At 53.2% G+C, this 27,566-nt stretch overlaps 1 protein-coding gene across 2 annotated transcripts; it reads right to left on the bottom strand.

The window, feature by feature from the left end:
* Positions 1–624: 624 nt before the first annotated feature.
* Positions 625–18,393, bottom strand: VSX2 (visual system homeobox 2; the record flags this gene model as incomplete). Of its 2 annotated transcripts, none has more annotated exons than XM_082619959.1 (5): positions 625–1,007; positions 1,784–1,964; positions 12,643–12,766; positions 16,639–16,723; positions 18,024–18,393. In XM_082619959.1, the coding sequence occupies 5 exons, from the start codon at positions 18,391–18,393 to the stop codon at positions 625–627; spliced, it is 1,143 nt and encodes a 380-aa protein (XP_082476085.1). The 2 variants fall into 2 exon arrangements, with proteins under 2 accessions (XP_082476085.1, XP_082476086.1); XM_082619960.1 differs by having other exon boundaries at positions 625–950.
* Positions 18,394–27,566: the final 9,173 nt, after the last annotated feature.

The raw sequence follows: 27,566 nt of genomic DNA, 5'->3' as shown, positions 1-27,566 counted from the left end.
TTCCAAGTTGAATCTGGAACCTGGGCCCCAGCGCCGGGGGCCGGCAGGGGTTGTGCCTGGGCCTTCAGGACAGTACATCATCCACACTGAGGAAGGAGCAGGCAGGGGAGCAGAGTTTCGCTGGGGGGCTGGGGCGCTCAGGACACCGGCACTGGAGTGCAGGTCCTCCATCCCTGTCGCCGCTGTGGCGGGCAGTGTGTTTGCAGCAGCGGGCTTTGGGTCTGGGCAGAGCACAATCCACAGGGGGTGTGGCGCTGGGAAGGAGGGCGCTATTGAGCAAGAGAACAGAGAGTAAGGGGTGGATTCGGACACGGAGAGCCGCCAGAGGACTGAGTTGAAAGCAGCTTGAGGGGGTGGTCTGGGGCGGCAAGAAGGCTTCCGAGGCAGGTCTGTTAGTTGGAGGAGGAGGGTGCTGGCCAGGTCAGGACTAGGTAGGGATGTCTCAGCGTGGCCCAAAGCCTCAGCCAGGACTGAGTTGTGCCTGAAGTCCCCTGGGGGTCACAGAGGGCCTGTGCGGTGGGGAAGGGTGGCAGAAAGCCGGCCTGGGCCCCGCCTCTGAGAACACCTCCCAGCACCACAGGCCCCGAGCAGAGTCCGGGGCTCCGGTGTCTGCGCGCCCTTGCCCTAAGCCATGTCCTCGAGCTGCGGCGGACTCAGCTTCTCCGCTGGCCTGTCTTCGTCCGGGGCCTCCTCCCGCTCCGGCTCCTCGCCGTTCCGGGCCAGGCTGTCGGGCCCGGACACAGTCCCCAGCACTTTGGTGCTGTGCTCCTGCGCTCTGGCTCGGAGCGCGGCGATGCTGTTCTCCCTCAGTTCCTCCTGGGACATGGCGGCTGGGGCGTCGGGACCCCGCTCCTCCGGCTCTATCTTGTCGAGCTTGGGCAGGGCCTGACGCTCCGCCTCGGGCTTCCTCCCCGACTCGGCTGCCGCCTCCAGCGACTTTTTGTGCATCCCTAAAAAGAATTGTTGGTATTCGGGTTTAGAAAAGCGCCTGGGAAAGCCATCTTGAACTGAAAACGGCAAAGATAGAGAGAGGCCAGAATTAAGGACGAGCAGAAAGCCTTACTTCATACACCGCAGTCACGCGAGTCCCAGGGGTCGGGGCCGGGGCAGCGGGAGGGGGGCCGGGGATGAGGCTGCGGACCAGCAGCGGGGCACCAGGCCTGCAGAGGGCTTCTCCCAGCCAAGTCCCTGGGCACCTGGCCCCCGGGAGTCCTGTCTGTCCCTTCCCGAGCACAGCACTTGCTCCCCGAGCCCTCCCTTTTGGGATTCCAGATCTCAGAACTCCAAGATAAGCTGGCGCTGCTGTCAGACACAGGTCCAGATGGCAGATGGGGGAGGATGGCAGGTGGAGAGATTTAGGGGGAAGAAGTCCTTTGGGCAAAGCCAGAATGGTGGCCAAAGGGACCTAGTGGTCCCCTCAACCCCAAGAGGGGCTGTTTCATTCACCACAACCCCAGCTCCAGCCAAGGGAAGAGGAGGATACACACCCTGGGGCAATAGCCACCCCCTGCTCACAGGACAAAAGAACCCACAGGGGGATCCGTCCAGGCTGAGAGTCCTAGGCACCCAGTAGGTGGGTGCGAGGGACAGACACCAAGCCCTGGGCGCAGCCTGCCCCCTGAGCCCCCCACGGGAGACCGGGAGACCGGCTTTGGAGGGCCTCTCTCCCGCCAGGCTGTTGTGGCCAGGCGTTCCTGCTCCAGGGCTCTGTCTGTCCCCTCCTCCAGGGAGCCCGCTCCCCTCACCACAGGGGCAGGGCCCCAGGGAGAGTGCAGGCTCTTACCCAGCAGCCACGGGGCGCAGGAGTCCATGATGCCATCCTTGGCGGACTTGAGGATGGACTCCGGCAGGGGGATGGAGTGGCGCACCATGGCCCCGTAGAGCCCATACTCCGCCATGACGCTGCTCCGGCCCCAGCACTTCTCCCGCTTCCTCCACTTGGCTCTTCGGTTCTGGAACCAAACCTGTTAAGTGCAGACGAACAGGTCAGGGGCGTCCTCCACCAGGCAGAGGCCAGGCCCCTACCCCGCTGTGTCTGCCTGGAGTTAAGGGACCCGCCTCTTTGATTGCCAATGGCCCCATTCCCCTGTGACTTCGCTTCCTCCAGCAGGGCATCCTTACTTAAGCTCACCTACCCCGAAGTACCCCTGGGGTTCCTCCAGGCTTAGGGTGTCCAGAATGAGATACAAGTCCTGTGAGAACATGATGGGCAAAATGGTCTTTTTTTTTTTTTTTTTTAACCAAAGCAGTTTAAGGTGATGGAGTAGGGACACCTCCTGGACAGGGTCTAGAAGATGGGCAGTTCCCCATGTGGTCCTCAGTTTGCAGCCGAGAAGCCCGACCCTCATAGCTCTCTTGCAAGTGTTCACACCTCCAGCATACAAACAGAATCCCTTTTCTGTCTGGTAGAGGACAAAGTCCTTTCCAGCACCTTTGGTTCAGGACTCTGTCTCCACCAGAACTGCAGAGGCCAGCGCAGTCCCGGCAGGGCAGGCGAGGTCAGTGTGGACTCAGGCAGCACAGGGCTTTTCATCCAGGTGTCAGGAAGCCTGGGAACGGCTGCAAAGCAGGGCAGGGGACACTCCCAAGAGGCCTGAGTCAGCCTCCCTTCTCTGCCCTGTCCTGGCCAAGTCCTGCCCCGCCATGGTGTCCTCCATTCACCCACTGTGCACAATTTTGGACCTAACTGAATGACATTTGGGGCAGCTGGGCAGTCATCCTTCAGTCAGGGGAGGAAGACAAAATGCTTCTGGTGTGAGGAGCACGTGAAGGTAGGGACCTAGGAGAGTGCGGTGGCGAACACTCTAGGGGATGCTTCTCTGGCCCCAAAGCTGACTGGTGCGGGGTCTGAAAGAGCATGGGGTGGGCTGGGGGTATCTGCAACACTCCAGCCTGGTTTTGGGAGGAGATCCCAGGGTCCCTTTCATGCATGGAGGAGGGGGGAATTTCTTGGTCCCCCCAAACATTTTTCCTGAGGCTTCCTGCAGCTGACAGGAGCCAGAGCCAGGGACAGCTGCACTGTCCCTCAAGCAGGTGAGAAGCCCGCGGCAGACCGGGGGTCTCTGGAAGGACCCAGGCCCGCCAGCCCCCTCTGGTCCCCTCACAGCCCCTCCAGGCCCTGACCCCGGCGGCGGCGAGCCACCCAAGCGCCCCGGGAAGTGGGGGGATGGGGGGAGGGCAGAGGCGGGTTCCGGGAAAATCTATTAGTTTCCTGGGCGATTTCCATTCCCTCACCTCGGCCAGGTCCCCGCCCTTCCCTCCGGGCCCTCTCCCCCGCCCCCGGAGGCGGAGGTTTCAGCTTTTGATGAAAAATTGCTCCAGCTCTATTCAGGAGGCGGCAAAAGAAGAGTCACCCCCAGGGGCAGCCCTGGGCTGATTGAAAAATAAGTTAATTTCTGTTTGAATCGATGGGCCTCAAGCACTGAAATATCACGGGAAATTAAAGCGGCTGCTCTCTCGGGAGCCGCGGCATTGACCCGCACTAATTAATGCTGGGGAGGCAGAGCGAACCGCGCCGCAAGCCGCTCCCCCTCCCCGGGGGACCCCAAACACTTCTCATTTAACTAATTAGACAGGGAAAATTGGGTGTTAATTTGTTTAGGATTTTTTCCCCTCTTCCCCCACGGCAGCTCCCTCCCCGGCCCGCTCCCCACGCGAGGGCGCGGGAAATGAATGCGGGGCTCGCCGGCAGATGGCTGCCCCGGTCACTCTGCAATCTTCTCCGACTTGATTGCTTGATTAGGTCGTTAGCACATTAAAAAAAAAAAAATTGCTTGCCGTCTGGCGCTGGCGTGATGAGTGGGACGCGCGGCAGCGCCTGGGTAATTTATCTTTTTATACGGCAAAGAATTTGATTTCAATCTGCAGATATATGGGGAGCCTTTGACACCTGTTTAACATCGCGCCGCTGACAGCTTAACCCTTTGCTGCCTCGGCCGCGGGGAGGCCTCGGCGGGGGCTCGGAGTCCGCGCGCCCCTGCGGTTCCCGCCTCCGCCGCCAGGTGGCGGAGTGAGCTCCTTGGCAGCTCCCGACAGCCCCGAGTCTGCAGTGGAGCGCGGCCAGCCACATCCAGCAGGGGGCGTCCCGGCCGCACCCCCAAGGCGCCCAGAGCCCCGTGGTCGCAGACTTTCTGCGGGGCTGCTTCCAGACCGCACGGTCCTCGCACACCTTTAAGTTGACCCAAATGTGTGTAACCTGTTTTGGCATTTCTTCATTTGTAAATAACTAGGAACCTCTAAAAATGGGAGAAACGCGGCCTCAGATTCCCCGGGCCTCTCAATCCTCACACTGACCCGCGCCCGCGCTCTTAGAAAACGATCGCTCGTCCCTCCCTGGGCGGCGCCGCCTCCGGTGAGCCGCACCGTTGCCACCACCGGGTTTAGCACCTGCCGTCCCTGCTGGAGAGCTGCGGAGCTAATGCAAGGCCTCCCTCTGGTCTAGACCCAGACTGCACTCAGCGATCCTGGCCAAGGAACGGGATTATGTAATTTGAAGGCTACTAGATGGCTGCGCTCCGTGCACTAAAGAGCGGAAAGCGGAGCGCCATGCGAGTTCCGGCTCACTCGGCCATCGGCCTGGCCTGGCTCTGCGGTGTGTTTAGATCTCTCCCCTGCGGCCCTGTCTGTCCCGCAGGCCCTCTGCCCTACCCAAAGCCAGAAGTTTGTCTGAGACCTCTGTCCTGTTCTATCTTCCTTCCCATTAGCACTTAGTCGTCCTCTACAAGTACTCGTCTCAAGCTTTTTTGCACAGAGGAAAAATCTAAAAGGACTAAGCCACAGGAAGGTGTAAGTGACTTCTGGTTTCATCCACCTCACAGAGAAGACAGCAAAGAATGAACCCCTTGGCGATGGAATTCCAAGGTGGAATTCCAAGTCTGACCACAGAGGGTTGGGAAGGCTACCTTTATGAATCTAAGTAAGCCATCTGCCTCCTGGGCAGGAGATGACCTTCCTGCTTGAATACGGTGCATTACAAAACAACAAGACCACAGCCCTTAACTGGAACCCATTGGGGCCAGACTCCAGAATGTTTTGGATTTTAGAAAAAATATGTGATGCATATACTACATGTTATGTAACATCCTGCAGCAGCAACAGTATACCCCATAGTCAAACCAGCTTTGATTTCTGCAGCAAAACATACACATATTCATAAGGGACAAATAAAGAGCATGAGGTCAGATCTGGTTTTTGCCAAGAATGAGCTCTGTTGACAAACTGATGAAAGAAGTGTCTGTTTTCAGTACGGTTTAGAGTCAGGTATTCTGGGGACTTCCCTGGCGGTCCAGTGGTTAAGACTCCGAGCTCCCAATGCAGGGGGCGAGGGTTCGAGCCCTGATCGGGGAACTAAGATCCCACATACTGCATGGCACAGCAAAGAAATAAATAAATAAAAATAAATAGAATCAGGTATTCTGGAGAAGGGATTGTGGAGTAAACAAAAGCAGAGATGCTCACTACCACTCCCACTCCCCCCGCCCCCCGAAGTGTGGATGCCTGGAAAGGTGCATTGCCCTGGCTTCCCCAGGATTCCATGAGCTTGAGAGGGGGGCAGGGCTCTCAGATGGAAACAGCATCTTTCTTGGAACACTGAAGAAGGGAGTGCAGACTTGGGATTCAGATCATCTCTGGGGCCTGTAAACGGAACCGTTTTCCTCAGTCTCCTAATTTGGACAAATCAATAACTGGTCTGCAGATCAGACTTTGCCCACAGATGCTCCAAGGGGAGCTGGTGCCAGCTGGTCGCTCAAACCAGGAGTCATCCAGACCTTGGTTATGGGCTCCTGGAATGCCTGGCTCTTTGAAGACCAGATGCTGCTCCAGTTTATGGAGGAAACCTGGACAGCCAAAACAATTTCTTTGTAGGACAGCTGGCAGGGAAGCTGTGGCATTGGTGCCTTGGAGGGAAGAGGACAAGGAATTAGAATTAACCCTAACCACTCTTCATATTTGCCTTTCTCTTCCCTTCCTGGAAGCAACCAGCATGCGTGCAGAACTTAAACATTTGCAAGAAGAACTGAAAGCAGCCAGTCCTGAACTGGAATTCCCAACTGTGGCAAAAATTGCTGTGTGATCCTGGGCAAGTTACTTGCTCTCTCTCAGTCTCAGTCCCTTCAAGCATAAAATAAGAATACCAAAAAAAAAAAAAAAAGAATACCTACTTTTCTGGGTTGTTTCAGGGATTAATGAAATAAGTGAAAGTGCCTAAAATCAGTGTTTGTCATACAGAAGGTGCTCAATAAAAGCTACTTATTATTGTTTCAGTGGAGGCACAGAAAGTCAGTGGGAGTCTGTGCAGGGGTCAGGTTAATCGATTATGGGCATTACCTGCCCTTCTGGCCCCTCCACGTGCTCTGCAGCAAGGCTGGACTGACAAATAATAATAACAACAGTAACAACTCCAGGAGGTGTGATGCGGGGACAGAGCTAACCTTCAGGCTGTAAGATTTTAATACAGATAGCCTCGAGTTTCCCCTCTAGGGGCCAAACAGATGCCCCTGCAACTCTCCCGCATTTCTAATGTTTCCCAGACCCTTGAGGCTCAAGTGCAAGAGACCACCCATGCAGCTGGCTATGATCAGGAGCTAGAAGACCAAGGTTGGAGACCCCTGCTCTATCTCCAACTGCCTTTGTGACTTTGGGTGCATTTCTTAACCTTTCTGAGCTTCCAATTCTTCATCTGCCCTATGATACCACTTCCTTGCAGGTCTGTTGTAAAAATTCAACAGAATAGTGCATGGGAAATGCCTGGCGTGTTGTAAGAACTGAAAAACGTTGGCTTGATGCTGGGTGAATTCTGGGGACAAATGTGCTATGAGATGAGGATTTGCTTTCAAGCCAATGCTCGGTGACACTTTTCCCATAAAGCCGGGTCCTCCCATCTCCCACCTTTGACATGCCTTTTCAGCATTTAGGCCCCCTTTCCTGCTTGGTCTCTTGGTTCTGGCAAGCCCACAATACTCCTTCAATCTCTCTCTCACTCTCCTGACTGCGCACTTTCTGGAAGACACTGCTCCACTCTCAAGGAAGTCGGGTCCGCAACTCTTCAGGAGAGCCTGCGTGCAGGCCCCAGCAAGGACCAGAGCCCTGCCTTCCACTTCAGGGCCTCCAAGTGCCGGAGAAGCGGCCTACAAGGGACATCAAGGGTCACCAGCTTGGTAGTCCCAGGGAAAGGAGAGGGGGAAGATCTTCTAGCTCAGGAAGGAGCCTGGGTTTCCTGGTGCATTTCCCTTCACAGGTGGTGCCCAGCAGCACTCAGAGAGCCCAGATAGGAGGCCTCTGGCTGTCGACAGCTGGTCTGACAGGTGCCTCCACACCTGGCAGAGAGGGTCCCAAGAGCTCGTGCCTCCAAGGATGGACTGGACCCAAGAAAGGGCTTCTTGCCAAAGGGGACACTCTTCTGCCACAGGGCACCCATCAAGCCGGCAGGCAACATTGTCAGCTGTCTCTCTCCCTTTGTGGGTAACCAGGGCTTCTCTTGTATTCACAAGTTCCCAGCCTTGTATCCCCACAGGACTATGTGCCCAGGCCTCCTTCCCTCTGCAGTCCCTCCAGGATTGCCCCACTAAAGGAGACATCTTGCATGATAGATGTTCTGCAACTTCTGGCCCCTTGGCTACCCCAGGCCCTGCCCTCCAATCTTGCCCCAGGCTATCGGGCCCGCTTTTTTGGCCATGTGGCACTTTCCATCATATTCACTTAGCTTCTCTCCTCTCTGACTGGAAGCTGATTAATCTGGGCTCACTGCTGGCGTGATTTAACGACCTCACACTCCACATCCCTCAGCACTTCTGACAGCATATTTCAGCACACCACTTCCAGTCCCAGCTTCAGGCCCAGAGAAGCCTGGCCTTGCTGTAGCCCCTGATGTCCACTAGGGGGCAGCTCTGCCCATGTTTCCTGGCAGCCCTATGCAGCATCCTTCCCTGAACCTCTGGACAGGTCATCCCACCAGGTTACCCAGTACTCCACTTTCTTCCACTCATATTAACCCACTTAAAATACAGAAACTCTTTTCCTGAGCCTCTGACCCAGCATTTTTTTTTTTTTTTTTTTTTTGCGGTACGCGGGCCTCTCACTGTTGTGGCCTCTCCCGTTGCGGAACACAGGCTCCGGACGCGCAGGCTCAGCGGCCATGGCTCACGGGCCTAGCCGCTCCGTGGCAATGTGGGATCTTCCCGGACCGGGGCACGAACCCGTGTCCCCTGCATCGGCAGGCGGACTCTCAACCACTGCGCCACCAGGGAAGCCCTTGACCCAGCATTTTTACACTGGCTACACACAATCACCTGGAGAGCTTTAAAAACGTACAGGCTCCACATCAAACCAAACCTAGCATTGCTAGGTGTGGGGGGCTGGGACGGGTAATTTAAAAAACCTGTCCTGTGATCTCATAAACGTCCCGGGCTGAGACACACGGAAACCCTTTCCCATCCAGGCAGCTATCTTCTAACTTCTGGAATATAATCCCCTAAAACTTTGTCCCCTACCCTTGGGAGGGGACCATTGTAAAAGAGGCAGAATGGAACAGTGCTAGTCAGAGAATCCAAATATCATCCTTCCAAACACACCAGGCTGCTAAAAGTGGAGGTGAGATGTCTCTGTTCACTTTGCGCATCCATATCTCTGCAATGGAGGCATTTAAAATAAATACAACTCTTGTCAGAAAAAAATACAGTAAACACATAAGTGAATATCTTAATATTCTCCTATCTTACAACTCTGAGAATGAGTGACCACACAGAGGAAATAAAGTCAATCTGGAAATCCATTTCCTCTTCCCCAGGGCTGACATCCGGCAGGGGCTTCCAGAATGCCATATCCTAGCATTTCTCAGAGACACAAAAAGGACTTCGTGTCTGAGTCTGATATGAAGACTGGAAATCTCTTCTTCCCCCAGCAATGCACCTTATCCCTTCACACTCCAACCCAGAGAGATATAGAGGGAGGAAGTGCTTGCCCTCAAAGCACAAAGGCAGAGGGAATCGCCACTACTGAGGGGGCTGGTTCCTCATCACTGCAATTTGCATTAATTATTCCAGTTTCTGTAGACGGGTGCTCCCGTTTCCCTCGTTTGCTCTCGTGAGATAGTACTTGAGTACCGGGTTTGAATCCCAGTCCACCACTTACTTCACCTCTCAGCCCTTCAGTTTCCTCATCCAGAAAATAGGGATAAGAATAGCATCTAACTCAACTAGCTTTTGTGAGCATGTAATGAAAAAGGGCATGGAAAGCACTTAATATCTGGGACAATGTTATGTACTAATAATGCCAATAACAATACTTTTGTTAAATTATTTTAGATAATTTTTGTTATTATTAGTTCACAAATGAGTAATCTGACGCTCAGAGTTTGATTTGCTGGCAGTGAAACAAAGATTAGAAGTAGGTGTGTCTGACTTTTCACATCTACACTGTGTTCTCGTTAGACATTGGACAGTAGGTCTCAGACACATCCAGGGGCTTACTTGGGTTGGCCCAGCAGAAGTGTGTGTCCCAGCTGTCCACCTGGGGCTGTCCCACTCCTCCATTACACCCATGGCAGCCCAGGGGCCCAGTGAGAGAGGTGATTCTGAGGAGGCTGCTCTCTGGGAGGGATTCCCCCTCTTCCCTTTACAGATGGCTTGGCCTCTGCCATGCCTGGTGGGTGTCAGAGCCAGGACTAAGATCTGGGTCCCTGACTGGATATCCAGTCCAATAACCTTTCCATTCCACCTGAGAATGTCTAACTTCAGACTTGGAGCCTCTAATAACTGCCCTTCCTCTTAAGCCTCAACACATAGACAAAGGCCTGAAAGCTGGGGGAGGGGAGGGGACTGGCTCTGAGTGGTAGGGTCCATCCTTAGATGCACTGGTTCCACTAAATCAACATGCTGAGAGGAAATGAGGAGGAAGGGTGGCAGTGTAGTGAAGTAAGTGTTCTGGAGTCTAAAGGGACTCAGGTCTGAACTCTGGGCCTCAGGTTCCCCACCTGTAAAGTGGGAATAGTAATAGTACCTAGTCCATCGGGCGTTCTGAGGATCCTTTGGGAATAGAATACAGAAACTAACACAACATTGTAGAGCAATTATACTCCAATAAAAAAAAATTTTTTTTAAAGAATATACATAAACTATCTCTGGAAGGAACCAAAGGAAACTGGTAACCCCTGGAGGGACTGCTGGTGGACGGTGGCAAGGGTGACCCACATTTCACCCTTTTGAACTAATGTACCTGAATTCGCCCATTCAAAAAATAATTTTTTTATGAGTGAGTTTTGGGGGTTTTTAGAACAGTACCTTGTACTCAGTGAATATCGGGGTTTTTTTTAATAAAGAAGATTTGATACAGGCCTCCCACCTGACATCAAATCATCTCTGTTCCTCCAGCTTCAAGTCAAAGCAAAGGCTTCAAACCCAAGAGGCAGGTGGTGAATGAGTGGGCTTTAGGTACAGCCTAAAGGGACCTTAGGTGGGTCCTTGTGTCCCCCCACTTACTAGCTGTCTGTCCTTGGGCAGTTGCTGGGCCTCACTTTCCTCAGTTATAAAAGGAGGCTAATGTTCTCTCCCCTACAGGCTGTCGCCAGGATTTAATGAGATCAGAGCTCAAACCAAGTGAGCTGGGCCCACGCCGGACCCACTGGAACACGCCACACACATGGCTCATCACACCTGCAGCTGCCACTGTCATCCCCATTTTACAGATGAGCAATGGGAAGCTTGGGCTGGTGAAGTAACTTGTCCACAGTCACTCAGCTGGTAACTGGTGAGGCCAGGACAGTTTGGTTCCAGAGTTGGTGTCCCTAACCACTGCACCACCCTGCCTCTCCTGTGCATGTCCCATAGTTAGAACACTGGGCACATGGGAACTGCTCTGTGGGATAGAGCTGTGACTGTCACCGATGTTAAGACCTTTCCCAGGCCACTTGGTAAAACACTTGGGGGCACGGCTATTTGACAACTCACAAACACTTTCTAGGAGCATCATTTAGCCAAAGAACCAGGCAGTGCTGGAAGAGCTGGAGAGATCCTTGCCTTGGTTCTCCCATAACCGCAAATTCCACAGCCAGTCCTTACAATCCAGGGAATCAATGTACTCCACACTCTTGGCTCGTCCATGCTGGTTCTGGTGGCTTCAGACACCACCCTGTAGACAACGCCCCCAGTGATTTTAAAAAGCCTAGAGTCTGCCGGCTGGGCATTTACAGCAATGCAGTGACAGCCGAGGGTGAGGGCGAGCTTCCCCAGATCTTTCAGACACTCCCACCCACCACCACCACCACAGCCAAAGGGATTTCAGGACAAGCCACCGCAAGAGACAGGCTGTTCTTTCCTACTGGTCAGTAGCACAAATGTGGGACCAAGCAACGGGGAAATTGGGCAGTCTCACCCCACCCCCGCTGCTCGTCATGACCACACACACACACACACACACAAGATCCAGAAGCAACACCCAGCCTGTTCCCACTGGAACTCAGCTGGGGGGGGATGATGGATCCAGGCCACCATGGATAATGCGCCAAACAGATAATCTGCTTATGAATAATTGAACTTATTGTTAGTGTCACTGTCTAAAGCCATTGGCTGAAATTCCCCATAGACTTCCAGCGGAGAGGCAGGCTCTTCTGGAAAAGCAGCTCACGCCTCGTTTCCCATTCTCTGGTTCTCCAGTGAGGGAGCGCAAGGAACCTACACGCCTAATCTGGTTCCTCTGGACTTGTCCCCTACCCGCCCCAACTCCCATCACACGTGGAGACACAAAGGAGGAGGAGATTCGGAGCAGACGGGGTTTCAGGAAGTCGGGACCCTTTCCACCCTTTTCCAGCCTGGGCCATCAACTACTCCGGGCCACTCAGGTGTCCCGATAGGAGCAGCTTTGATTAAAGGTCTTGATCCAACTAAGGCAACCCCAAAGCTTCTGGAAGTGTTCCTCCACCACATCACTTCTTCCTGCTCTTGGAGGCCCTGTCTGGAGAATTATCAGACTTCATCTCCTCCCAGAGAAATGATTAAGCGGCCCACTCCTGCCCAGCGAGGGGCGTCCTGGACTTGGGAGGATCCTGACACTGATGAAAGGAGGCTGGGCGCCCAGCAGAGCTGAGGACAGCCCAGTCCAGGTCAGGGCTGGTTCTGCCACAAAACTCTCCAGTGAGGGGGAGGGGCTTAATGAGCACATCGTGGGCCAGATCTGGGAGAAGTCAAGGAGCAGCAGCCCTGGGCAGGGCCAGCTGTTGGGTTGTGAGGAGGAAGGAGGCTCAGGTAGATGGAGGTGGTGGGGAGTAGATAGGAAGGGAGGGGGCAACCTCTTCCCAACCGGGAAGCAGTGGAAGGAAGGGAGACAGATGCTCCCCCACCCCCAGGCACCCAGAGAGGCCTGGGGCCACCTCCAGGCGCATGGTTTGTCTCACATACTCCTCAGGAAGCCCACAGTGCAGCAGCAGGCCTCGCCTCCTCTGCTAAGTCTCTTGTTCCCCCAGCAGTGCCCATCTCACATGGTAGGTATTCAGCAAACACCTGCCTGCTTAAATGAACTGCTGTGCATGAGGACATGATTACAGACAAGCACACACTCTGCTGCGGGGTGGGAGATGGGTGTCTGGGAGCCTGGGGCAGTAGATGTCCCTGAGGGTAAGGAAAGTGTGAGACAGGGACTCAGAGCTGTTACCTGTATCCTGTCTTCGGGGAGCTCTGTTTTCATGGCCAACATCTCCCGGGCATAGACGTCTGGGTAGTGGGCCTCATTGAATGCCTTCTCCAGCTCCTCTAGCTGGTAGGAGGTAAAGATTGTCCTGAGGGGGGCAAAAAAAGTCAGTCAGGACCCCCAAAATGGAAAAAGCTGTCCCAGAGAGGACAGAATGGCCCTCCCCCATGGCTCCTGGACAGATCCCAAACCCAGGCTTGGCCAGCACAATGGGAGGCAACCTCGCTCCCTGCCCCCCCACCCCCCACCCCATCCTCTGAACTCTTCTTCATTCAAGTCTGAGGGCCCACACTGCCCTTCTGGTGGTGAGGAGTATTATTTCAGCCCTCAGTGACATTTTATACTGGGAATCTTCCTGGAAGTGCTTGGGGGGAAAGGGTGTTAAGATACAAATTTTAGAAAACTGCAGAAAGCCCCTCTTCTTCCAGGCACAGCGTGGAGGGCTCACCAGGTAAATAAGTGCCTCAGCCTCATCGGGACCAGCTTCCTGGGCTCCTCTCACAGACAGGAGAGTTGATCTTTTAAATTGTACTCAGAGTTCAAAGATTCACCACAAGGTCAAATGCAGCAGCCGCCCCAGCCCCAGCGTCTGTACAGCAGAGAACTAACTGATGCTAGCAGCCCCTCACCCTAGCTCAGCACGCCCGCCCTCCTCACCTGCCCAGACCTAAAGGCTCCTTAGAGCCGCCCGCGGAGTCTTGGGGGCAGGGAGATGGGGAAGGGGGCGCTCTGTCCCTTCCTGGGCCCAGAAGACAAGGGTCACCTCCCCGCCATCCCACACACAGGCTCAGCCACTCACCCAGCGGGAGCCCCATTCAGGGGAGTTTCATTCAGGTCATCCCAAGAGCGCCTTCCCACACACTCCCCCAGTGCCCACAGAGCGGTTCACATTGACCTATTTTGAGTCATAAACTGCTTTAAGAATCCAGTAAAAAGCCACATCCTCTTACCCTAGCAAATGGATATGCTCCAGTACATACAATGTTTTACCTCCAATATTAGGGGGTTCATATCCCCCTTTCTTGAATAAATACACTACTCACCCACTTACAGACACAAATTCTTTTTCCAGACCTGAATTTCACCAGGTTCTAGGTGACCTTTATCCTGCACCCTCCTCAACAAGCTGGGGAGCAATATAGTCCAGATTTTTTCGCAGACTCCACTTGTACAATGGTACATTCCCTGCTTGAGCCTCCGGGATTTGGACCCTGGAACCAGCATGGGGGGGCGTGTGGTTTAAAATCCCTCGCTGCCGACCTCACCTCACCCAACACAAGGAAAAAGTACAAATGTCAGCCCCGTATACTCCTTGTGCTGGTGTTGGCTTTAACGTCTTGGAGGATGATGCGGGGGATGTGTGAGAAAGAAAGATTCTGCTCTTTATAGAAAATGACTGGTTTGATTCTAAATTGTTTCTCCTATCCTCTTGGGAGGAACAGAATGCTTATGTATACAGAAAGTTAATTCTTCAGAATTTGAAGATCTGCTGCTTTCTATTCCTCTCCTGCCACTTACTGAAGGGTCCCTGAACAGTCAAAATAAACAATCAAAACATGCAAGTCTTTTTCAAAACTAGGAAAACTGAGGCACACAGCTATTGGGGCGTGGCCAAAGCCAAAGAGGAAAGGTGATGACAGGTCATTCAGAACCATTCAAGTGCCAGCCTCTGCTTGGGAGAGCTCTCATTAAAAACAAACAAAAAACCCAAAACAACAACAACAAAAAAAACAGACAAAAAACAAAGCAAAAAAGAAAGGAATTAAGAGAGAAACAAAATGAAACAATGCCTCAAATCCCGCAGACTTCCCCTCATTCCTGCCTCAGAGCTAATCCATGTGTTTATGCTGATGTGCCCTCCAGGGAGTCTCCCTGCGCCCCGTACAACGTGACCCAAACCCTGCTCCTGGCTTTACGCAGAACCCCAGACCCTTCAGTTTCCCATTGTAACCAGTCTACCAGAGCTGAGCCTTCCAGGAAAAGGGAAGAGCAAAATCTGAGAGACTCCGAAGGCTGCTGCTCCATCCTCACTCCCCTCTCTAACCCCTGCTAAGCCCCTTGTGTTTCTGGGTGATCAAGAGATGCTTGCCTCTCATCACCATGTTCCAGGGTCTCTTACCTGAACTCCCCAAATGAGAGACGCTCAGGAAAACACAGTTTTTAATAATTAAAAATTGCACCAGCCATTCTCCTCTCTCCAATAATCTGTTCCCTTCGTGTACCAGAAATAGCCCGAAACCTAGGGCTGTTGTCCTGTCTCCCTGGGAACCCTCCAAAGCACCCAAATTTTCCCTGGTGGAGAGGGTATCAGGTGAGGATAGAGGGTTAGAAAACTTAAGCATGGACTTTCGGCCGTGGGTCAGTCAGCTCCAACTGCTGCACGAGGAGATGCCCCCATGCAGAAGCACTGCTCCTGGGGGTGCTTTGTTCGGGGCTCTCCTTGCTGTGGGAATCCCTCCCCCACCCCTATTCGGTCAGCAGCACAGAAGCCGGTCAGCCAGACTCCAACCTGCCCTCCGGGTCCCTGTCCCTGCTGGAGGTCCCTGTCCAGGCTCCAGAGGCTGACAGGATTACCCCCACCCTGCCACCAGCATGATATGGATGCATCGGAGCTGTTTTAATGAATATTTGCTGGACGGATGAATGTAAAAAGTGACCCAGGATCAGGACTAAAAACAACGTTTCCGTTTACAATAAAACAAAACAAAACAATACAAAACAAAAACAAACAGCCGCCTGAAGGGAACAAACCGAGGTCACCAAGAAACCAAGTCAAAGTTCACCCTCATTCAAGCCAGAACCTGTTAGGGCCTGAGAGGTGAGGAAGAGCCGTTTTAAAACGTGGGAGTCATTTCCGGGGGTGAAGGAAGAGAGGAACGCAGAAAAGCACCCAGAGAAAGGGTGCAAAGAGGCTGAGAACAAATTGGGGCGAAGAGGATGAGGTGGAGAGCACCCCAGGGGGAAACGTCCACCCAGCGATCGGGAACCCTGCGGGCGCTCCATCCGCACTGGGCGGAGAGAGATCGGGGAAAACAGAGCCAGGGTAAGCGCAGGGGCAAACAGCACCCGCAGGAAGTCAGGTCGATTTTTGGTTCTGACTCCTTTATTTGTTGAAAACCTCCTCATACATTTGCACAAGGAATTGGTAGCGGCTGCGGAAGGGAATGCGGGTCTGGTGTGGGGAATTACTTTTCAGGATATACCTTTCGGCACCTACTGTATTTTAACTTTGTGCAAGTAATGTCTATTTTAAAAATATTTAAAGAAAAACAAAATCAAAAAAACCCTCACTCTTTAGTCTGTATCCTTCAAGGCAGCCCACTCCACTCCAGCGAGGGCTTGCGGGGTCCTTCAGTGCACACACTCCTCTCTCGGCATTTTACAGACAAGGAAACTGAGGCTTACGGATCACAGAGGAGCAGAAGCCAAAGGAAAATTTGCCATCCATGCGGGTATCACGCTCGAGATTTTGCGAACGGTGGGGGCAGAAAGATAGGGGGTTGGCGGCGCTGACAGGGACGGCGGGAGAGGAATAGGCGCCGGGGCAGAGGGCAGAGGAACCGGCTCCGGCGGGAGGGGAGAGCCGATCTGCCCGCCCGGAGGTGTGCGTGGCTCTCCGAATGTGCCGATGCAGGGCTGGCACCTGGGGGCCGTCACCTCCTCTCTGGCTCGGGTTTAGCCCTAGCTGGGGGCTTTCCTTTCTCCCAGAGAAGCAGGAGAAAGCCTGAAACGGTGCCGCTTCCCCGGCGGCCGATCAAGGTCCTCACCCGGCACGGCCGGACGCCAGGGCCCCGGGCGGATGTCCCCAAACAACGTCCGGTCTCCCCGTCCTGGCACAGCAGCGGACCTCAGATCTACAGCCGGCGAAATTAGGGTCCGAGCGACCCTACTCCCGAACAGGGAACGACGGCAGGGGATAGGTGAGCAGGAAGGTGACCGAAAACGCTGCAGGGGCCTTACCTGTGTCGCCGCTTCTTCCGTTTCTTGGTCTGGTTTAAAGCCGATTTGGACATTTTTCGGTCGCTGGAGGAAACATCTTCAGAATCTGAAAAGCAGGCGGAGGCACGTGCGGCAGAATGGGGGACGCGCTCCGCAGCACCCGGGCGCGTCAGGCTCCCGAAACCCGCGGGGGCCCCACCCCCGGCGGCCTCCGGGAGCAGCCGGGCCTGCTCCGTCTCCCCGGAGAGCCCTCCGCGAGGTCTACCCCATGCCTAAGCCACGGCTGTTTCTACCCACGCCGGCGCCGCAATCTGGAGGTCGTGAACACATTCCGTTCTGTTTCGTTCTGAGAAGCAAAGGCCCAGACACGCCTGGGCAGGGACAGCAGGGGAGCGCGACAGCCTCCGCGGGTCGCAGGGCCCCCCGGCGGTGCCCCGGGCTCGGCGCCCTGTCCTGCGCTAGCAGCCGTGGCGCCGGGGTTCGGAAGGTGGCCCGCAGGAGCGGAGCCTGGGCGTGGAGACCTGGACTCCGGGAAGGGCTGGGGGCTCCCGGGCACAACCCCCTTTCCAGTGCCCGCACCATGCGCCCCCCCTCAGGACTGGAGAGACTGCGACGCACCACTTTTCGTTACCCCTCCAAATAAAAATAAATTAATTAAACGAGAGCGGAAAATCGGGGAAATCGCAGAGCGCGAAACAGAGCCGGAGGGCCGAGCTGGCGGAGACGTGCGGCCGGGAAAACTGCCCGCGTAGGGCGCGGCAGGGTCGTCCAGGGGTCCCGAGCCCGCAAGGAGCCGAGATCCGAGATATTGTGCCGCTTAGGTGGCATCTCGGATTGAGACCCCTTGGGCCGCCGCCGTGGCCGGGTTGTCTAAGCTCGTGAGGAGAAAATTAAAACCCAGCTGACCAGTGCGGGAGGCTTGGAACGGAGGAAAGGAGGAAGGAAAAGACAACTTTGGACACCAGGGCTGGGGCCCGAAGCTGGCACCCGTTTCCCGGGCCGCCAACGCCCGGAACGGAATGGGGCTCTAGGAGCGCGGGTCCTCCGAGAGGCCGGGGCCGAAGTGGAGCAATGGAAGGGGACCCCCGACTGCCCCACGCGCTCCGACACCCTAAGCCTTCTTTCCAGTGGGGCCCCAATCAGGCGCCGCGGCAGAGCCGGCCCGACCCGGGGACCGGAGCACAGCTCGGGCTTCGGAAACGCGGAGGCCAAAACCCGGCCGCAGCCGGGAGCATCCTCCGAGCCCTCGCCCCGGGCGCGCCGGCTCCAGGCCCGCGCTGCGACCTCTCGGCCTGGCACGAACTTTTGCGCCCGGAGGAGGCCTTGCGGTGCAAGCGAGAGTCGACGGCGTGGGGTTCCCGGCTCTCACCCCAGTCAGGCAGCCACACAGCCTCGCCCTCACCTACCCGAGCTGGCCGTCTGGCTGGTGTCCAGAGGCCCCGACGCTCTGCCCAGCGGCTGCAAGTGGACGCTCTGCGGGTCGGACAGCACTTCCAGGAAGGTGGGCTGTGCATAGAAACCGGGGAGCCCCCCGGGCCCCAGTAGCCCCATGCCGCCCACTCCTGCGGGACTGAGCACGGAGCGCGCAGCCAGCAAGTGCCCGGGGGCCAGACCGTCGAGGGCAGCCCGCGGGTGGGAGCTGGGGGGCTCCTTGTTCAAGCCCAGGATCTCCTGGATGCCAAACCCGGTGCACCTGCCCGGGGCGCCCCCCGAGGTACTCTTGGCCACTGTCTCGGCTTTGGGCTTGCTCAGCGCTTCCCCGGCTTTCCCCGTCATCTCTCGGCTCTTTGAAGGGGCTGAGGCCGCAGGTCTTTTGCTCCCCCCACCCCCCCGCCGGGCTCCCCGCTTCACGAAGTTGGTCCCAGGTGCCCCCTCCGATGTCTAATGCTCAGGAGCCCCAAGGAGATTCCCCTTTTATCCAACCAGGCGGCAGCCCAAGTGGGGTCAGAGCTGAGCAGCCAATCACCGGGGCCAGGAGCGATTAGGAATTCCAAAAAGCTGGCAGCTCCCGCCGCGGGCAGCACTGAGGGGCCAGGGCGCCTGGGGCCAGGCACCGGGTGGGCTCTGCAGGACGCCCATGGGCAGGGCCCCCAGAGGCTGAGATGAGACAACAAGGTTCAGGGCCGTTCCAGGAGGCTGGGTGGCTAGGGATTCTGGGCAGAGCTGGCTTGGACAGTCCCTGGGGTGGGGTGGGGTGGAAGGATGGGCTGAGGGCAGGTGCTAGAGACTGGGAGTCCTGCTCCCTCCCTCCCTCCCTCCCTCAATCCCTCAATCCTATACAGGTTTGGCAGGGTCAAAGAAACCCAAATATGGGACCACTCCGAAAAAGGCAGAACTAGGAAGGGCCAAGTGTCCTGGGCAGGGTGTGTGGTGGCAACGGGGAAAACGAAGGGGGTTTGAAGAGGGAGATGGGGTGGGAGAGCTCAAAGCTTGTCTCCCCAGCACAGGATACAATGTCCAGTTCAGAAGGCATAAATATCACCCAATGAATGAATGAATGAATAAGGGGGTCAGGAGTAGGGGTTCCTGGAGGGAAAGAAAAGCGGTGGTGACTTCTTTTGGAGACACCGGTGGACACCTGAGCATCTTCCTAGAATAAACATGAAGGGTCGCCAACTTCCATGGAAAGATTTCATTTCTCTTCTAACCATTCACTCAACTAATATGTATTGAGCCCTTACTAGCTCTGAGCAAGGAGCTAGGGGTTCCCAGTAAATCAGACAGACAAGTCAGAGGGTCTGCTATACCTCAGAGTTCACTGAACAGACGAATGAAGAGGATGGCGTTGTTGAAGTGGAGGGAAGGAGGAGGAGAAGGGAGAGTGTGAGAGGCAATGAAAAGGCGAGCTTCCGTGCCCATTCGATGGGGATCCCTTGACTAACTCCTGTGTTGGAAGCTGCAGAAGTGCAGCCAGCTGGGCCAGTTGAAAAGTGGTGAGAGTCTGCAGGGAACTGCTCTAGGCAGGCAGGACCCTCACCTGGAGAAACAAGAAAAGCCTGAATTCCAAAGGTGGGCAGTGGAGCTACTGGTTCCTTGCTTTCAGGGAGGATGGCTCCCTTGGGTCCAAGTGTTAAGTGAAGGTGATTCTACACACACACACACACACACACACACACACACACACATACGTGCACCATGGACCCCGGAGTCCCTGCACTCCACCTCCTCAGCTAATTCTTCTGTGAGCTTTGTGGGGCTAAGGACTGTCTATCTACCTTGGCACTTTCCTCTCCACTGTGCCTAGCATAGCATACAGTGGTAGGTTTTTTCTTTTTTTTTTTCTTTTTTTTTGCGGTACACAGGCCTCTCACTGTTGTGGCCTCTCCCGTTGTGGAGCACAGGCTCTGGACGCACAGGCTCAGCGGCCATGGCTCACAGGCCCAGCTGCTCCCCGGCATGTGGGATCTTCCCAGACCGGGGCACGAAGCCGTGTCCCCTGCATCAGCAGGCGGACTCTCAACCACTGCGCCACCAGGGAAGCCCAGTGGTAGGTTTTTAATAAAGCTGTCTTGACTTGAAGGCACCCTCTGAGGGGAAATAAAGACAGGGTGAGTTGTTTTAGGCAGAGACTGGAAAGCAAGGCTGGGGAGAAATTCCAGTCAGAATTTCTGGGCCAGTCAACTGCAAACCCCCAAACAGATTGAAACCCCCAACTCTCCCAGCCCACTGCCAGGATACCTAGTGCCCTCTGTGGTTGCCGTGAGGCCAAACTGAGAAGTAAGAAGAAACCCTATAGGACATGGAAGCTGAGGCCTTGCCTAAAGGGCTGTTGTGAGGCGGGTCTTCATCTGCTCTGGGCTGGTCCACACAAGATCCAGAACTAGGCAGGGACATCCCTCAGTGCGGCAGGTGTCTGGGAGAGGGGCACTGTTCACTCCAAGGGCCACCTCCTTATCCCACAATAATGCCATGCCTACTGTGCACCCAAGCTCCCCAGCCCCTTTACATAGTATAATATCAGGTCTTCACAAGGACCCTGTTAGTATCTTGGTTCCACATTTGAAAGTTCACATACCTATTCTTACTTGCAAGGTACAGACTCAGGGATATGCAATCTTGGGGCATCTTTCCCCTTTATTCTATGGAGTTGGGTTCCATGTGGCACCACTCACACAGACAACCATGTGAATGATGCCCCCTAGAGCTGTGCAAAGCAGTGGCTTTGCCTTCCAGATAAGAATTTCTATCACCCTTTTATGAATATGGAAACTTAAGCTCCTAGGGAGGTTAGGTGACTTGTCCCAAGCTACCTAGCTTGTAAGCAGCAGAGCGAGGCCAGACTCAACCTCAAATGAGTCTGGTGTCAAAAGCTGTTTTCTTTTGATTCCATCCCTCTCTCGGACTCCCCTACATGCCAGCCTACCCTGGGAAGTTGAATGGGGAAGTTTTGTTAATGGCAGCTGTCATATCCCTGACTTATCACGGGACGTCCACCATGAGCCAGATGCCAGTCTATGGGCAAGGAAGTGAGTGATGGAAACCCAGCTCTTACCAGGAGAGGAGGATGAAAAATCTCTTGACCAAACACTGTATGTGAAGCTGCCAGTTCCCACTCCCACAACCTCCATCCTGCCCTAGGAGGTTGGGAATGGGGACAACCCCAGGCCCTCTGAGAGGCACACTCGCCAGAGGCTACAGATGAAGGGAGGGCCCAGCGTCAGCCTGCAGCCAGTCCCACCCTTGGAACTGGACTCCTGAAGGACTCCTGGTTGGAAGGCTGTCTCTGAGCTGCCTAGCTGAGGTCAGACCAAAACTGAGGACATTTGTGGACTTGGGGTCGCGGGGGGCAGGGCTGGGGCTACAGGGAAAGGCTGGCCCCCAGGGTTTGGCCTGGGGGAGTGAACTGTACCCTTTCAGAGGCATTTAGCTTGGTCACCTTGGACCGACATCCTGGGTCTGTCGCCTAATCGTTCTGTGGCTTAGAGCCAGTCATTTAACTTCCCTCTTAGCTTCTATTGCTTTATCTATAAAACAGCCTGACACTGGACTTGTGAGCATTCCCTGACCCCCTGAGTTAGCATAGGGGGCAAGGGCATGGGCTCTAGAGACAGATTTTCTAGGTTCAAACTCCAGCTCTATCACTTGCTTGGTGACCTTGGGAAAGTTACCCAGCTTCTCTTTTCCTTCTGTGCCTCAGTTTTCTCATCCATAAAATGGGGACAGTGGTAGTACCTACCCCTTAGAAATGTCATGAAGATTAGAAATGTACAGTGCTGAAAATGGTGAATAAGGCTACACTGTGAGTATACAAAATAAGACTACAAAATAAGGTTCCTGGGAGTGCTGGTTATCATCATCATGTAGGAGGATACTATACTTGGGACTGACAATATGGCGGGGAGCAAGACAGACCTAGTCCCGGCCTTCATGGGGTTTGGGCCAGCGCTTGAAGGAGCTGCTATTTTTAAAGCATTTAACATGGTGTCTGGCCCTGGGGACTCCAGACATCACGATTCTTACTACTATTATTAATGGGTGTCAGACCCCTTATGGCATTTAATCCACTCAGCTTCTCCAGTTCTTTCCCCCTTGTTACAAATAAGATACTAAGGCTCAGGGAGGGAGATTAGGGATGAAGGATGATGCCATCTCCTTCCTTTGCTGTGATGCTGGTCATTTTTAGCATCAGCTGCAGCCAAGTCATTGTCTCTTGCTAACTCCTTCCCTGAGTCGCCTCCCAGCCGTCAGCAACAATTTTTGGAGCAAGGAGGGTGGAAAATACAAGGAAGAGAAAGGATCTGTGTTTGAATCAATAATCCCATTATGAATCTGTCACCCACGAATGTGTTTCACTTTTTTTAATGCTCTTGTGTATTTTGGGCTTACCCCTTGAGAGTACACCTTGTCTTGTTGTGCTGGACGGTTGTCCTGGCAGAGTCCCTGAGCTCCAGCTTTCTCATCCTCCTCTCATCAGACACTGGGCCAGATAGCCCATCTCCCCTGTTCAGTAAGTAGCTGATGCTACGAGAAAAACAGGAGTGATTTTTTTTTTTTTTTTAAACAGGAGTGATTTTGTTTCACATTTAAGTTATACACAATGAACATTTATTAAGTTCTGGACTTTTTCACACTGTCTCAACAAATCCTGCCAACTATCCTGAAAGATGTATATCATTTTTCAAATGAAGAAGCAACCTCAGAGAGGCTAGGTGACCTCCCCAGGAACATGCAGCTGCCAAGAGCCAACCAGAGTCCAAATCCACTGCATTCTTGTTTACTTGAAGATGGAACCAGAGCCTCAAACAGAGGAAGGGAGCTTGGGTATAGGGAGTCAAGTGATGCCCCAGCAATGCTTGAGCTACCATCCTGCCCTGCCGAGAATGGCAGAGAGAAAAGGAAGGGACACCAAAAGGGGTTGAGAAGGGCTACTGAGGTCAAGGCTGGTGAATCCCCAGAACCTCAGTCTACGAAGAACACCTTACCTCAAACATCTGGGCTGGTTTCCTTCTCCTAGTTCTCCAAGGAATAATCTATACCCTTTGGACATTTCTTGGAGGGCCCCAGGGAGTGGGAAGGAAGGAATAGACTCTTGGCACTGCCTTCAAGCCAGTCTTGTAAACCTTGTCACCAGGTAGGTGTTCCAGGTGCCATCTGCAGCTCAGGATCTTATCCCAGCAGAACACCACCCACCAGGTTTCAGGTGCCCACAACTCCCTGTCTCCTCCCTCCCTCAGCAGTAACCATTCCTTAGCCACTCAAGGGAAAAGAAAAACATCCCACATGTATCGCCCTTGTCTCTTCCCCAGTGCTCACCTGTGGGCAGTGTGGAACAATGGAGAACAGCAAGGCTTAGAGGACTTGCTCCACTACCAGCTTGCTGCATGCCTCTGGGCTGTGTCCAGTCTCCCTTCAGTCTCAGGTGATGGGTCTCAGAGCCCCAATTCTGCAATGAAACTGGAGAGGCCAGACACGTGCTTTCCCAGCCTCCCTTGCAGCTAGAACATGGTCATATGACCTGGGCTCCACCAATCAGAAGCAGCCACCCTGGACTTTGAATCCAGAGCCAGTGACACAGTGACCACATCCCTGATGCCCTGAGAGGATGTTTGTTTTGTTTTGTCCCACAGGAATGTTGCAAGATAATGTAGTCAAGAGCCTTCAGCAAGTATTTACTGAGCACCGACTGTATGCCAGATACTCTTAATGGGAATACTGTGGGGTAAAAGAAAACAAAGCCTCCTGCTTTCATGGAATTTAGATTCCAGTTTGAGAGACAGTTAACAAAGAGGCAAGTAAGTAAACAAACAGGATAATTTAAGAATCCAAAGTGCTAAGGAAAAACACAGCAGGGTGAGGGGTTTTAGACTGACAGCAGGAGGGGCCTCTTTTTGATGCAAGACAGGAAGGGGTTTCTGGGTAGTCAACATTTGGGCAGAGACCTGAGTGGTGAGAGGCCAGCCATGTGGGGGGCTGGAGCAGGTGGCAGGGTTGGGGAGACAGCAGGTGTCCATGTTCTGGAGAAGAACCAGCTAGGCACTTCTGAGGAACAGCGAGGGGTTAAGGGAGGCTAGAGGGGAGAGCTGACGGTCAGGCGAGCCTTTAAGGGGAACACAGTCATCAGGGATCCGGGCCTGCAGGGCCTCGTGGGACACTGGATGTTATCCCCAGGGTGAAGGGAAGCTGCCGGTGGTTGTGAAACAAAGAGGCCAGTCGGGAGGTGGACTGTGTGATCCAGGCCAGAGACAGCATTGGTTGATTTAGGAGTTGAAGGTGGCAGTGGGAGGGAGAGAAGAGGATGGACTGGGGATTACTCAAAAAAAAAAAAAAAAAAAAATTGAAAGCACCTAGCGCTATCCCTAAGGCAGAGTACAGTTTTTAAAGCTCAGAGATCTTGGAGCCCAGAAGTCTCTCTGATGGCTGCTTCTATATTATCCTTAGAGTCCCAGCAGCCCTCTCATCAGGCCCAGAGCTTTTCCCATGGGATCCTGATCTGGCTCAAGGGTATCTCCCTGTGCACAGAAGTTTGGCCTCCATCTATTTATCAGAATCGGGAGGGAGGCTCAGATCCAGGCAGGTCCCGGTGGTCAGTAGAGCTGCCTGCAGAAGCCATTAATATTAAGCTACTGTAAATGGCAAGAAAGTCGGGGGGCCTGGAGGAGGATCACAGAAGGGAGGCGATGGGCCTATGTCCTAGAGGGTGGCTTTACCAGAGACCCAGGAGGCAGGTGGGAGCAAGGGAACCATGGCAATGCTGCATCCAGTCAGGGAAGGAAAGAGGCACCACCAGGGTCTGATCCGACAAATTTCCTGATTCCTTACTTATTGGCCCTCTGGGGTGGGCAGCTTTGTCCTTACTAGTTGCATGACCTTAAGCAAGTTACTTCACTTCTCTGAGCTTCAGCTTTATCATGCATAAAATGAGTTGTTGTGCGGTGTACATGAAAGAACATCCACAAGGTCCTATGATAGTCATTTATTATTCTGTGGACTGTCCGTCACCTGAACCTGATTCCTATTTGAGAATCAGGTTGAGAATTTCCCAACTTAAAAGTCCCAAGACTCTTTGGAAGACCGAGCCCCAGTGCTGCAACAAAACTGGAAATGCCAGACACTTGCTTTCCCAGCTTGCAGCTAGAACATGGCATGTGACCTGGGCTCCACCAATCGGAAGAAACCACCCTGGGCTTTGAATGGGGAGCCAAGGACACAAAGAAGCAGAAGTTGCTGGGAGAACCTCCTCTGGGAGCAGTGTGGTTGCAGCAAAGCCCAACTTGCAGGGGGACAGATTAGCAGCAGAAGTCCTTGCTCAGGGTTAGTGGTGGCAACAGTGGGAGATCCAGCACTTAGCATCCAGTAAAGGGAACTGCAGTGGCTTCTTCACCAGACCACTACTGTGACAATATTTGGGGCATTGATTCTAGTTTCCCAACCTCCTGGAGAATCTTTGAGTTACTCAGTATTGTTCTAGTAAATTCCTTTTTGGGTCAAATTAGGCAGAGTTGTTCATAAACCTGAAACCACATTTTTAAAGTTGTGGGTATAGTACCTAACTCTACCCCCCAACACAATTTAACCTGGGAACCTTAATTTCCCTTAATAATCTGATTTGGGCCATTGAGCTATGAATAATATGGGGTAATCAAAAGAAGGGCTTTGGAGAGAGATGTCTTAATAAAATCTATGTTTATGGGCATGCTGAGACTGATGGTTGCCTACTCAATTTCTATTCTCTCCTCTGCCTTAGTATCAGAACTCTAATTTTACTCGAGTGGTGATGTCCTTAGATAAAAGATTACATTTCCCAACCTCCTTTTCAGCTAAAAGTGCCAATTGGATAAAGTTGTAACCAATGAAATATGAGCAGAAATCTTAAGACATTTAGCACACACCCTTTTTGCTCTTTCTGCCTTTCTTCCAGCTTCCTGTCTGGAACACAGACATGATGGCTAGTGCTTCAGCAGTTGTTTTGGGCTATGAGGTGACCTTGAGGATGGAAGCCAACATTAGGAAAGTGGAGTGAAGATTAGGAGTCTGGGGGCCTGAAGACCCAGGAGCCACCATATCAGCCCTGGACTGTCCCAAAGAGCTTTTTTTATACAAAGCGAAAGAAATTTCCCTTTTTTCCCCCCCACCAGTGTCTAAACCACTGGTGTCCAGTCTCTGTTACTAGAGGCCATAAGTGACACTTCACTGATACCTTGGAGAAGGATTTGAAATCAAATGTTTTGACCTGGGAGAAAATTGAAGGGCTTGCCATCACAGCAGAGATCTGGCTTATCCCCAGGTCCTGACAGCTAGAAATCTCTCTTGGATCTGTTTCTCCTCTCCAACCTCATAGACTTTGATGCTCACTTGATTCTCTTCTCTTCTGTGCTATCTAGAGAACTTCTCCAGTGTCCCCTAGAATAGCTTTTGTAGTGGTCTAGGTAGCACCAACTTGACTTTGCTGCAGGGAAGCCCCTTAGTTTTTTGTTTTGGTGCTTTTCCATGATGCCCGGTATCCTCTGTGCATGGAGAGCTACAAACATAGTTTCACTTCTGCCTCCAACACTTACTTGTGTGTTGTGGGGTGAGTCTTTTAGCCTCTCTGTGCCTCAGTCCCTTTACCTGTAAAATGGAGATGGTGACGCCATTCCTGGCTTTCTTGGAGGAAAATATGCATGAAAGTATTTAGAAGGTGAAAGATCATATAGAAGTCTGGAAATCTTTTCTGGTTACAAATGATGGCTCAGAATATATTGACCATCTCATTGGAAAGCTTTCGTTATTTTTTTCTGCTTTATACTTGTCCACAATTGCAACTCATCTGCCCACCCTTCTCACACTTCAGTCTTTTAAGATCCGTCCTAGATTTGTATCTGATGACTTGATATTTTATCATATATCATTCATATGTAGCTAGCATTTATTTATTGAGATTTACAGCTACCTCTGGCAATCTCAGTTAACATTTATCGAATGCTCAGCACTGTGCATGGATTATCTTATTCAATATTCACAAAAAACCTATGAGATGAGTGTTTCTGTTATCTTCTGTTTACAGATGAGGAAACTGAGTCATCGTACGGTTACAGTCAGGCAGCTAGTGAATTGCATAGTCGGGTTTTGTGGCAATAAGACTGTGTCAGTTCCAGTACTCAAGAAGGCAGATAATGAGACAGGGTTAGGAATGCAAGTGGTTTATTGGGGGTGGGAGTGGGGGTCACCCTGTGAAAGGTAAAGGGGAGGGGGAGCAGGATGGGACAGGGAGAGCCTCAAACCACAATGCAGCTCTGACAAAGTCTCAGCCAATCTAATGGGGAGCTCCGGAGCAAAGGCTGCCCACTAAAGAAGCCTTGAGTTGGGCAGAAATGGCCAGGCCCTAGGACCCTCACCATGCCCAGTCACTCAAACACTGGGGTGAGTGATTATAACTAGTAATTCTGGATCATATACTGGAATGTTACCAAGAGAGTAGATCTCACTCAAATATTCTCATCACAAAAAAGAAATGATAACTATGTGATGGG

This window comes from Mesoplodon mirus (genome assembly GCF_964341445.2).
Source record: "Mesoplodon mirus genome assembly, chromosome: 4".
In the NCBI taxonomy this organism is placed as follows: Eukaryota; Metazoa; Chordata; class Mammalia; order Artiodactyla; family Ziphiidae; genus Mesoplodon; species Mesoplodon mirus.
The sequence above is the reverse complement of the archived record's forward strand: the minus strand, read 5'-3'. Positions and strand labels throughout refer to the sequence as shown.